We start from the raw sequence: 13,445 nt of genomic DNA, 5'->3' as shown, positions 1-13,445 counted from the left end.
CGCCCATCCTTTTTTTTTTCTTTTTCCTTAGAGACAGGATTTTATTATGTACCCCGTGTTGACCTTGAACACGCTATGCAGCAAAAGATAATCTTGAATGTCTCACCTTCCAGGCCCTACATCTGAAATGTTTTCTTTGCAGGCATGACCCACCACACACAGTTTTATGCAGTCCTGGACTCACAGAGATCCTCCTGCCTCTGCCTCCCGAGTGCTGGAATTAAAGGTGTGTGCCACCACCATCCGGTGTACACTTTTTTTTTTTTTTTTTTTAAAAAAACTTAAACTTACTTTGGTAAAAACTTGAGATCTGTGTACCAAAAACAGGAAACTGGTTGCACTTGTCTTATGATAGAGTTGCATAATATACATAATATAATGAAAACAGATAGTTATTAATAAATTCTGTCTTGGTTTCCTTGTCTAAGGCTCTGAGAGAGAATCCATTTCTTCCAAAAACCTTGGCATTTATAAAGTGTTAATAAGAAACCAGGAAACTGGGTATACTTGAAGCAATCACATTTTTCTCTTGATGATTTTTTTGCGGTCTAGGCTATCCTCCACTCCACAGAAGTCCACCTGCCTCTGCTCTCCCCTCCCCACGTGCTGGGGTTAAAGGCATGCACCATCACACCTGGCCAGATCTTTTTTTTTTTTTTTTAAGTTGAAAAGGGATAGCACAGCATGGTGACCCACACCTGTAATCGCAGCACTGATAAGGCTCAGGCAGAAAGGTCTCCAGTTTGAAACCAGCATGAGCTACACAGACTTGTCCAAAAAGAAGACAAGGCAAATTAACTTTGTTTTCAGGTGTTTAGCATAATGCAAGGTCAGTCAGCCACCATCCCAGATCATGTTCATCACCTACAGTGCTGTGCGTTTTGTGCCAGTACCCCCTACACGCCCAGGACTACTGTTCATTTAATTTGTGAGGAAGCAGAAATGAAGTGGTTTGTTGAGGGACCCATACCTATAAATCAATACAATGGAAGTTCCAAATCGGGTCTCTCCCAGAAGACACTGTTGGCTTCTTCCAGAAATGTTGGTGATAAATAAGGGGACAAAAACTACCCACCTTGGGAAGCTGTGAGGACTCTGAGAGGTAGAGCCCTATAAAATGTAGGCTTTGTTCTTACTTGTTTTTGCATTTTGTGTTGTTGGGTTTTTTGATTCAGGGTCTCATTTTGTAGCCTTGGTTGCCCTGAAACTCTTCAGTCCTACCTCTTGTCACCGTAGTGCTGAGATTGAAGGTATGTGCCACCATGCCTGGCTGTTCTTTAGATATTAGAGCTAAACAGGGAGGCCGTAGGGATGCTGGTGAGACTGGGAGATACAATATTGTGGTTGTCATAAGTACTGGATCAGATGGGCCCATACTAGCTGTGCAACTTAGGAAAAGTATCACCTTTCAAAGCCTTAGTTTTCTTATCTGTGAGATGGTGGTGCTTCTTATTTGAATGGTTTTGTATAATACTGAAGTAAGAACATATCCATAAAGTGCTTAAATCAAAGTCTACCACCCAGTCAGTAGTATTGAGGATAGGGTTATACACCAGACAAGAATTAAATCTAAATTTATGAAGGCTCACGAGTAAGAGCAGAGTTCACAGTCATGATTTGTTTTGTTTTGTCATCCCCTGCCCCCCAGGACAAGGTTTCTCTGTGTAGCCCTGTCTGTCCTGGACTCACTTTGTAGATTAGGCTGCCTGCCTCGGACTCACAGAGATCTGCCTGCCTCTGTCTTCCGTAGTACTGGGATCACAGGCGTGCACCACCGCACCTGACTTGTTTTGTTTTCTTTTAAGACAGGGTATCTTTATATAGCCCTAGCTGTCCTGGAACTCACTATGTGGCCTCAGAGATCTGCCTACTTCTGTCTCTTGAATGCTGAGATTAAAGGTGTGCAGAGATTAAGCATGCCCAGTTTAATTCTTTAAACTATTAAAGCTTTATTTACTTTTGTTAGGATTTTGAGCTACCCAACATGGGTGCCGGGAACTGAACTCAGGTCCATTGCAAAACAGAACATGCTTTTAACTATTGAGCCATCTTTCCAACCCCTATTTCTGGGAAATTTTTTTTCTTGTCTTTTAAAGTGTTCCCTAATGAGCCTCAGAATTTTATTAGTATCCATGTGACATCTTATTTTTATTTATAACATCAATTAATTTAGGTCTTTTCTCCCTTTTAGTTAAGTTTGGCTAAGAGTTTGCTGAGAATTTGGCATTTCTTTTTTTTTTTTTTTCTTTTCTCTTATTTCTTTTACTTTTATATGCTTTGGTGTTTTACCTGCATGTATATCTGTGTAAGGGAGTAGGATTCCCTGGACCTAGAGTTACAGACAGTTGTGAACTGCTATGTGGCTGCTGGGAATTGAAGCCAGCTCTTCTGGAAGAGCAACAAGCTCTCTTAACTACCTAGCTATTTCTCCAGCCTTTCTCGCTCTCTTTCTATTTATTTATTTATTTTTGTTTTTTTGAGACGGGTTTCTCTGTTTAACTCTGGCTGCCCTGGAACTTTCTCTGAAAATCATGCTGGACTTTAACTCAGAGATCCACCTGCCTCTGCCTCCCAAGTACTGGGATTAAAGGCATGAGCTATTATGCCTAGCCTTTTCTCTCTTAAAAACAAAACAAAACAAAAAAACCCATACAACCTTTACTAATTCTTTTAAAATTTTATACAATATATTTAAAAAATTTTAAGTATATGTGTGTTTTGACTACATGTGTATGTATATATATATAGACGTATACATGTATATGTATATGCACCACGTGTGTACTTGGTACTTGCAGAGGTCAGTTGCCTTAGAACTGTAGTTCTAGATGGTTCTGAACTCTGTCAAGTGGTGGCTGGGAGTCAAACCTGGGTTCTTTGGAAAGCAACAAGTGTTCCTATCCACTGAGCCATCTCTCCAGCTCCTCTGGGATTTTTTTTTTTTTTAATTAAGATTTATTTATTTATTTATTACATATACAGTATTCTGCTTGTATACCAGAACAGGGCAGCAGATTCATTATAGATGGTTGGGAGCCACCATGTGGTTGCTGAGAATTGAACTCAGGTCCCCTGGAAGAGCAACCAGTGATCTTAACCTCTGAGTCTTCTCTCCATCCCACTCTGGGAAATCTGTAAAAGCTTTTTCTTCTTAACAGCTCTCTGACCTGGAAGAACAACAATGTCATCAGAGTCTAGCAAAAAGCGGAAACCCAAAGTGATCCGAAGTGATGGAACCCCAAGCGAAGGGAAACGGAATCGATCTGACACTGAGCAGGTGAGATCAGCCAGGGCTTTGTGCTGCTGGGAAACTGCAGACTGTGGTCCAATAACTTCCTATGCATATGCAGGAGCTCAGGGTCTCGTGCACCAGAGACACACTTCCGGTTGCCCATACTAAACCAGATAATTGCATTCCCATGACTTGACAATGAACGCTCACATAGGGGCAAGCCTAAATATGACTGGGACCTGCACAGAGAGCATGTTCCAGCATGCTGTTCCCAGCTTGCCTATGCTCCTAAGGTTTGCACTGACTGCACAGCTTAGAGCTTCCACGAGATTTCATCCTTGGTACCAGAATCATGTGCCCATAGGACTTCTGTGGCTCTGGAACTCTTGTTACCAGCAGGGTCTTCTGTTCCTTTGTATCTGTTTCTCTTAATCACTGCACTATTACTCCAGACCTTCAAAATAAACTCTGATACACATAAATGGGAATTTATGGAAAGAATAAAGGAAAAAGTAAAACAACAGGTTTTTTTTTTCCTTAGTTTTAGGAAATCCAGATTAATGTGGAGATTTTTCTCTTTTGGCACTGATCATAGCTTGTTAGTTTGTTTGTTTTGTACTGTAGTCCAAACTGGCTGGAAGTCAATATTGTCCCACCTGCAATTACAGAAATTGCCTTAGCACTGCAATTATGGGAATATGCCACAATGCCTGGCTAGTAGTGTTTTTAAATCTTTTTTTGTATGTGTGTTCTGTGTCCATCCTAGTTGGCCTGGAATCACTGTGTAGACCAGACTGGCCATACACTTGCAATTGTAACGCTCTGACATAATGAAAGTTGTCATTTTACTGTTCCTGATCCTGCAAGGAGCCCTTCACCCTCTACCTAAGACCTCTCTTGTTGCGTCCACAGGAAGGCAAGTACTACAGTGAGGAAGCTGAGGTTGACCTGCGGGACCCTGGCAGAGACTATGAGCTGTACAAGTACACTTGCCAGGAGCTACAAAGGTTGATGGCTGAGATCCAGGACCTGAAGAGCAAGGGCAGCAAGGATGTGGTAAGGAGAAATCTGGTGTGTCTGCACAGCTGGGCTCCTTTTGCGATCACTAGGCCCTTCCTGGTCTTGTCCTCTAGCCCAGCCATGATGAGAGTTTGGGGTCTGGAAGCTCAGAGACCTGCCTGTTGATTTGTGAGAATTTGTTGTAACAGCTCAGTCTCCCATTACACTGATCAAAGTACAAGGTAACTTTTTCTGTGACTGCAATTTGATATTATTGATTTCATATTTTTTACCCATCAGGCATTTTGCAAAGTGTTGAGAAGTATGTGCAGATAAATCATAGAGCCCCAAATGAAATTATCATGGATGTTAAATGAATTAAATCAGGCAGGTATAAAACTAAACAATATATCTAAAAACTAGACAGGTGAGTTAAGGAAGAATTCACTTTTTGTCATCAGTCTTACATATTTTCATGTATGCTGACAATATTGTTGAGATTCTTACATTCCAGATTATTATTATAACCAAGTTTTATAGCTATGCTTTTGGTACTGTCATTTAAAGTATTTGTAGAGGCCAAGTTTCATGGGATGGCATTATTGTGTGGAGGCCTCTGTGAGGCTGTAGACGTAGTTATTATTATGGGATGACATTGTTGTGTGGAGGCCTCTGTGAGGTCTGTAGATGTAGGTATTATTATGGGGTGGCAATGCTGTGCGGAGGCCTCTGTGAGGTCTGTAGATACAGGTATTATGTCAGCTAGTTGTGCTTGTTTTATTTTCTGTTCCTGTTGCTTCTGTCCAAATGGAAATTCATTTTTTTCTTGGTTTGTTTTTGTTTTTTTGCCCAGTTTCTTTTATTTTCTTTTTTAATATAATCAGGTTTCCCTTCTTCCCTCCCTCCCTTCCTCCCTCTCTTCCTCTGTCCCTCTCTCCCTCCCTCTATTCCTCCCTTCCTCTCTTTCTCTCTCTTGTTTTTTTCTTTTCTTTTTTTTTTTTTTTTTTGAGACTATGTAACCCTTGCTGGCCTTAACTCCCTGTAGACCAGGCTGGCATTGAACTCTTGCTTCTGCCTTCTCATTGCTGGGATTAAAGCCCTTAGTGTACCATCATGCTTGGCCTTTTTCTTCCATTTCTTTTATGACATTTCTCATGGTTCCAAGCTCCCTTTAGACTCTGCTTATGGCCTGGATGGGGACGGCTTGGTAGCTAGGGTTTGAACGGACCTGAGCTATGTTAGTGGTCTTTTCTGTTTTTTTTTTTTTTTTTTGTGCACAGGCCATTGAAATAGAAGAACGAAGGATCCAGAGCTGTGTGCATTTCATGACTCTCAAGAAGCTCAACCGATTAGCCCATATCAGGTTAAAGAAAGGAAGAGACCAGACCCACGAGGTAGAGCTGAAAGTTCATAACCTGACTCTCACCCCCCCTCTTTGTCCCCTTCTTAACTAGCCCTTTGCCCCTTCTCTGACTTCACTGATGCTCATTCCTGCCCCAGATTTCCCTGCTTACTTCATCTTCCCCTCAGGCCAAGCAGAAAGTTGATGCCTACCACCTGCAGCTCCAGAACCTGCTCTACGAAGTGATGCACCTCCAGAAGGAGATCACTAAATGTCTGGAGTTCAAGTGAGTTCGGGAGGACAGAGCTTTGACATACTAGTCCGTGGTAATGCTTGTTCCTACCTGGCTCAGCTTAGAAGATGGCAGGATTTGGGGGAAGGATCAGTAGACAACTTTGAGTGGAGAATCTCAAGCAGTCATTTCAAACTACACAAAGAACCATGGAAGCCTCTCTGCCCCTTCTGAGTTTTGAGTTCAGCACTTGTTAAAAGCAGTTGTTGTTTTTTTTTTTTTTTCTTCTCCTCAACATGTATCGTTATTATATTCACCTACTACGCCATAGAATACCAGTACCTACTTGCCGCATTGAAAACATAATGTACCTCTTGGTCTGCATCTCCCTCTCCAGTGCTATTTTTGAAACTGTGACAGTTAAAAATGTATAAAAACAACATGAAGGAATGTGATGCCCTACACTATAATCATTGCTTAGATGGAAGTTGGCAAAGTCAGAACATAATGGAACTCAGGTAGGTGGCCACAAAGAAGACTCATGGGCTCTGGAGTTAACATCCGGGCTCTGCCTCTCACTAACTAGCTATTTGAACTTGGGCACATTTGAAAAGTGGAAAAGGAGCCGGTGGTGGTGGCACACGCCTTTAATCCCAGCACTTGGGAGGCAGAGGCAGGCAGATCTTTGAGTTTAAGCCAGCCTGGTCTACATAGTGAGTTCCAGGACAGCAAGGCTACATAAAGAAAACCACCTTGAAAAAAACAGAAACAATAATTTTAAAATGCAAACAAAAAAAGGAAGAAAATAAAAATGGGAAAAGAGTAAAGTACAAGTAAGTTGTGTAGTAATAAGTATTAGGTTTAAAATGGAGATAAAGCTCCATCTCCTAAGAATGTGTGAGGGGAGGCCAACATGTGTAGCTGCTTATTAACATATGGTATCTATCTCTATATAACATGTAGTATCTATCTACCTATATAGTATACTATCCATTTGGCCATGGCCTGAGCACTTAGTACATTAACCCAGCATGAGCCTAGGCTGCAGGGACTCAGTCTCTTAGCGAATAGTTTCCTGTTCAGCAAGGAGACATTTGTAAATTCATTAAGCATCTTTCTGTCCTTCTCAGTCCTTCAGTTAATTTGTGGATAAATAGGTTTGGCAGATTAGACAAATGATTTTGTGGTATGTCACTAATAACCTGTCATCACACTGGAATGCCTGCCATTGAGCATTTTCTGAGAAAGAATTCCAGGATCTCAAGTATCTGTAGTTTTGGGCTGCGTAGGCATAAATGGAAGAACTGCCCCCACTAAGGGGGTCCTGAAAATGGCCGCCTGATAACTTGGGTTTTGTTTATAGGTCAAAGCATGAAGAGATTGATCTGGTCAGTTTAGAAGAATTTTATACAGAGGCTCCACCAAGCATCAGCAAGGCTGAAATCACCATGGGAGACCCTCACCAACAGACCTTGGCTCGTTTGGACTGGGAGCTGGAACAGCGGAAAAGGTAGTCCTTCCTCCTTCCTAACCTCATTAACCACGCAGTGACAGTGCCTGGTCATGACCCAGTATTAGACCAAATGGGCTCCAAGACCAGATCTCACTCTCTTATTAATTCACACTGGAGTCTTCAAACTTGATTGACCAGGCTAATGGCTGTCAGAGTTGTCAATACAAAGTTGGAGATGATGGCATGTGGGTCAGTGGTAGAATGTTTGCCCAACACATGTGAGGCTCTTGTCTCAGTTCCCAGCACCACAGGGGGTGAGGGCTGCACTGGAAGATGACGCAGCAGGTAAAGCACTGCTGTGCAAGGTTTTGGACCTGAATTTGGCTCCCAAGCGCATGGGAGAGGGCTGGGTGAAGTGGTGTGAGTCCGGGGTACAGAGACGAGCAGATCCCATGAGGTTTCTAGCCAGCCGACCCAACTGGGAGCTCCAGGGTCAGTGAGCTCTGCCTCAAAGACTAGGCAGAGAGTCGTAGAGAAAGACAGTTGGCCTGACCTCTGCTCTGTACGTGTGCATGCATGGATGAGTACAGCCACACACACATACATTCTCTCTCTCTCTTACTCACACAAAATTATATAGAAAGTAGAAATGGGGAGAGGCATGGGGGAAAGCAGTTAGGGGTGACAAATAAGATATGATATCTATGAAAATGTCACAGTGAAACCCATTTGGTGGTTACTAGCTGTGTTAGTTACTTTCCTTGTTACTGTGACAAAATGCCCTAACACAAGCAACCTGAGGGGAAAAGGGCTTATTTGGGCTCACATCTGAAGGTGAGGCAGCTGGTCACTGTGTGTTCCCAGTCAGGGAGAGAACAGTGAACATTTGTGCTTGCAAGCGCTCTCCTTTTCATGTAGACTGAGGCCCAGGGAGTGCTGCTGCCTGCTTTTAGAGATTTCATAGATTTTGTGTATGTGCGTGTGCATACGTGTGTGTGTGTATACCACATGCTTGCAGGTACCAGCAGAGGCCAAAAGAAGGCTGCAGATCAGATCTCCTAGAACTAGTTATGTGTGATGGTTGTGAGCTGCCTAAAGGGGTAGGTATCAGAAGCTGAACCCCAGTCTTCTGTAAGAGCAGCAGGTGTTGACTGCTGAGCTGTGTGTCCATCCTTGTTTCCCTCAGTGAACTTAATCACTTTTACTCGCTGGATTGTATTCTAGGAAGATCATCTAGGTGTGGGGGATGGGAGGGTGCTCACACATGTAGAGGTCAGCTTTGGAGAGTTATTTAGTTTCTTGTGCTGTGGGTTTTGGGACTTGAACTCAGATCATCAGGCTTAAGCAGCTAGCAGTTTTACTTGCTGAATTGTCTTGGCTTGCCTCCTGGGTGATTATAGATATTAGTGAGTAGGACCAGTATTAACCATTGCAACCCTGTCATTTGTCAAGATGACACTAGGCATATCTTTTAGACCATATACTACCTCTTGTTATCACAGGATCATGGCCATTTCAGACTGCAAATATATTCAGTCCATCTCTAAAAGTCCCCATAGTTTTAACAATCGCAGCATTGTTCAATATCCAATGTCTAAAGACCAGGTTTTTCTATATTTCCTAGATTGCCCACAATCTACTGCTCAAGACATTTTGCCTCAGTCTTCCCAGTGTTTGGAACTGCAGGCATCCTACAGTTCTGGGCATCAAAGTAATTTTTCTTCCTCTAAAATTTTAATACCCGAGGGGCTGGCGAGATGGCTTCCGTGGTTCAGAGCACATACTGGCTCTTCCAGAGGGCCCCATTTTAGTTCCTGTCACCACTTTCAGGTGGCGCACAACCACCTGTAACTCTAGCTCCAGGGGTCCAGTGTCTGTCCTCCTTGAATACTTCCACTCATGCACACATAACCCCCCAATACACACACACACAATTTCAAAATAAAATCTTAAAAAATGTTAATAACTGAGAACTAAATCCATTTTTTTATTCCTTTTAAATGATCACTATTGGGGGGGGGCGCTTGAGATAGGGTCTCTCTACGTAGCCCTTGCTGTCCTGGAACCCAGCAGGTAGACCAGGCTGGCCACAACTCACAGAGATCCACCTGCCTCTGCCTCCCAAGTGCTGAGATTAAAGGCGTGCACTGCCACACCCAGCCTAATTATTATTATTATTTTTTCCTAATGTTATTTTTAATTTTACCTTTTATTGTTGTGTGTGTGCTTGATGTACATGGTGCATGTGCCATAGTCAGTGTGTGGAAGTAAGAGATTGGTTCTCTCCTCCTCCCTTTACATGACTTCCTGGGTTCTTAGGTTTTAGGCTGCCGAGCAAGTGCCTTTACCCAGACTCAGTATAGCCAAGGGTGACTGTGAACTTCTGCTCTTCCTTACCACATGACCCAATGCTAGGATTTAGGTATACACTATCACATTTGGATTTATGGGGTTCTAGGCAAGCCCTCTGCCAACTGAGAGACATCTTAATTGACTAAGTACCTTTGTTGCTTGTCTTAGTTAGGGTTTCTGTTGTTGTGATAGAACCCCATGACCAGAAGCAAGTTGGGAAGGAGAAGGTTTATTTCCGCTCACAACCCTCAGGTCACACTCTATCACTGAGGGAACCCAGGCAGGAACTCAAGGCAGGAAGCTGGAGTCCTTACCTAGAGCAGAGACAATGGAGGATGCTGTTTACTGGCTTGCTCCCCTTGGTTTGCTCAGGCTGCTTTCTTCTACCCCCCAGGACCACCAGCTCAGGGCTGACACTGCCCACAGTATGCTGGGCCTTCCCACATCATTAATCAAGACAATACCCACAGAAACAAACTTTGTTTGGGCTGGTGAGTCAGAGTACTGGCCGTCATACCTGAGGACCTGAGTCCCGTCCCCGGAATCCACACGGTGAAGGGAGAGAGCTGACTTCACAAGTTATCTTCTGACCTCCACGGCATACATATGTGTACTCATGCTCACACAGGCACACTAAAATAAATGTTTTAAGAGTTTTTATAAAAGTCCTCTAACTTTTCTTTCTTTTTAAAAATTATCTTCTTGCTATTACTGGTAGTATAGGTCTATAATCCTAGCCACTTGGAAGGCTAGGCTAGCCTGAGCTACAAAGTGAATTCTAGGTTGTGCTGGTGAATATTTTGTCAACTTGACACATGCTAGAGACATCTGAGAGGAAGGAAGCTCAGTTGAGAAATGCTTCCAGAAGGTTGGCCTCTAGGCAAGCTCGTGGAGCATTTTCTTGGTTAATGATGGATGTGGAAGGGCCCAGCCCACTGGGCAGTGGGAGCTCTGCACAGATGGTCCTTGGTGTATAAGAAAATAGGAAAAAGGAACTAGCAGCATTCCTCCATGGCTTTTTCAGTTCTGGCTCCAGGTTCTTGCCTTGAGTTCCTGCCCTGATTTCTCAGAGTTGTAAGAGCTTTCCTCCCCAAGTTGCTTTTTGCTCTTGTTTTATCATAGCACTAGAAATCCTAACTAAGACAGAAGTTAACATGTATAGGTGAGACCCTATATCAAAATGAGGAAAAAAAAAAAAAGGAAAAGAAAGGAAAAAAGAAATATCTGTCCTCTGAGAATGGTGACACACTTGTCACTTGGAAGGCTGATGTGGGAAGATTGCCATGAGTTCAGAGTCAGTCAGCGTAAGTTATAAAGCAAGACCAGTGAGATAGCTCAGGGGATAATTACTACCAAGCCTGACAACTTGAGCTTGATCTCTGCATGCTATATATAATGCATGTACCCTCTTCCTGCCTCCCACATAAAATAAATAAATGTAACAAAAATGTTTACATTAATATATTCAAGGATTTATGTAATTATTAAGTATGATAGTGCCTGTGTGGAACTCACTAAAAGGGCTTGGCACATAGTAAGTGCTGGTTGTCATTAGAACTGTCAATAGCTGTTACAAGTAGGGTCTGAGAGTGAACAGGTATGTTGAGCTATCCCTTCAAAGGTGTCGGTGACAGTACCCTGGGTGCCCTTTAGGCTGGCAGAGAAGTACCGAGAGTGTCTTTCCAACAAGGAGAAGATCCTGAAGGAGATTGAGGTGAAGAAGGAGTACCTGAGCAGCCTGCAGCCTCGCCTCAACAGCATCATGCAGGTGAGCGGGCTCTGCCTTACCACAGACCAGCTGCAGACACCCCGTTTCCCAGCACCATCCTTAGCTGGTTACACTGTGGAGATGCTTTTCTGGGAAATACTGGGCCACTGGGTCAGGAGCGTGTGCACACGAACACTCATCAGGAACCTACCCACATGCACGCACACACACACACACACACACACACACACACACACACACTCACACACACACTCACACTCACTCACATGCCTGGACTGTTGTTTGTCAAAGCTTTCAGGTAAGACTTCCCTGCATGCTCCTCACCAGCCTGCTGTCTCTAGGCGTTTAAACTTGCTTTCTGCAAACATCTACTTAGGTCCACTCAATACCTCAGGGGCTGATGATGAAAAGTAGATGGCTTTCTGAAAGAACTTGACTCATGTTTGAAAAGCTTCCACTTTACCTACATAGAATCTCTCTCCCTCTCCCTCTCCTTCTCTTTATCTCTCTCTCTCTATATATATATATGTACGTATATATACACACATATATATGTATACACACACATATACACATACACACATATGTGCATGTGTGTATGTGACCTGACTTTTGTTTGCTTCTGATGCCAGAGTCAAGCAAGATAAATGGCTAATATGGAGGAACCATGTAGGATTCCAGAGAAATTATAAATGTATTTTTCTAGGACTTGTCTCTGCACTTCTTCCCTTCAGTTCTAGGCATGGAATTAGAGTTGTTAGTAAAAATGTATTTTTCTATTAGAACTTCATAATAGGAGAAAAAAGAACATGGAGCTAGGCTGTTGACGGACGTGAGAAATTGAGGCAGGAAGATTGTTAATTTGAGGCCAGCCTGGGCTGAATAAAGAGCAGACTCTAGGAAACCTGGGCTACATAACAAGACTATTTCTCAAAAACAATCAAGAAGCTGTATGTGCTGGTATGTGCCTTGAGGCCGGCCTAGTCTGCATAGGAGTTCCAAACTAGTGAGGTCTACATGGTGAGATTCTGTCTCAAATAAACAGAGAAAGGAAGAGAGGGAGAAGAGAGAATGAGAATTAGTGATTCTTGTATAACACTCCATGCCCTCTGCATTGCTATATATTCTCTGTAGTGCTGCCTTACTGCTTGATAGGCCATGTAGAACATAGGAACAAACCTCTCAGAGAATAGCTAGATAGAAAGATGTATTATGGGCTGGAGAGATGGCTCACTGATTAAGAGCACTGTCTACTCTTCCAGAGATTCTGAGTTCAGTTCCCAGCCACCACATGGTGGCTCACAGCCATCTATAATGAGATCTGATGCTGTCTTCTGGCCTGCAAAGTGACCTATAGAGAGAGCACTCATATGAAAAATAAAGAAATAATTCTTTAAAAAAAAAAAGGAAAGAAAGATGTATCATGAAACAATCATAGTACAATTTCATTTGTGTGCCTTGGTTTGTAGTGTGTCTATATGGAGATTATATATGTATGTGAGTTTTGTGTGTGCTTGATAAAAAGGCTGTATACACACCAAACCATTAACAGTTACCTTGCCAACCAGGAGATTTTGTTTTATAAAATAAATTTGAATATACCTTTTATCTTTTTTTTCTTTCCTTCCTATATTTTTTCTTTTCTTTTTCTTTCATATATATATATATATATATATATATATATATATATATATATATATATATTCACTTTAAAAATTAAAATCTGGGTATGTATGCTTGTAGTCCCAACAACTAAAAAGGGCGATTACTTGGGATCATGAGTTTGAGACCATCCTGGGCAACATAGCCAGACCTGCATCCCTAAAAAAATATCACAATGAAAATGACAGAAAAGATGGCTCAGTGGTTAAGAGCACTAGCTGCTCTTCCAGAGGATTCAGATTCAATTTCCAGAATCCTCATGGTAGCTCACAATCATTTGTAACTCCAGTTCCAGTGATTCTTCTTATGGCCTTCTTGGGCATGTGCATGGTACACAGACATAATGCTGAGAAAATATACATGTACATAAAAGAAAAATAAATTTTAAATTTAAAAGTATTATTATTATTATTATTATTATTATTATTATTATTATTATTATTA

The 13,445-nt window shown here is 42.3% G+C and overlaps 1 protein-coding gene across 6 annotated transcripts in view; it reads left to right on the top strand.

Annotated features, from left to right (window-relative positions):
* Positions 1–13,445, top strand: part of Thoc5 (THO complex subunit 5) — a 33,335-nt gene that overhangs the window by 852 nt on the left and 19,038 nt on the right. For 2 of the 6 annotated variants that reach the window (XM_055624158.1, XM_055624162.1), the window contains exons 2-8: positions 143–226; positions 3,159–3,277; positions 4,145–4,288; positions 5,512–5,625; positions 5,762–5,859; positions 7,169–7,315; positions 11,264–11,378. In XM_055624158.1, coding sequence (XP_055480133.1) covers positions 3,182–3,277; positions 4,145–4,288; positions 5,512–5,625; positions 5,762–5,859; positions 7,169–7,315; positions 11,264–11,378 — 714 coding nt within the window. In that variant the 5' untranslated portion in view covers positions 143–226; positions 3,159–3,181. Of the gene's footprint in view, positions 1–142; positions 227–1,190; positions 1,251–3,158; positions 3,278–4,144; positions 4,289–5,511; positions 5,626–5,761; positions 5,860–5,886; positions 6,324–7,168; positions 7,316–11,263; positions 11,379–13,445 lie in introns of those variants that run through there. The other 4 variants (XM_055624159.1, XM_055624161.1, XM_055624160.1 and 1 more) reach the window with 3 other exon arrangements.

The sequence above is a fragment of the Psammomys obesus genome, unplaced genomic scaffold (assembly GCF_907164565.1).
Source record: "Psammomys obesus unplaced genomic scaffold, mPsaObe1.curated_primary_1811, whole genome shotgun sequence".
NCBI classification, from domain to species: domain Eukaryota; kingdom Metazoa; phylum Chordata; class Mammalia; order Rodentia; family Muridae; genus Psammomys; species Psammomys obesus.
The sequence above is the reverse complement of the archived record's forward strand: the minus strand, read 5'-3'. Positions and strand labels throughout refer to the sequence as shown.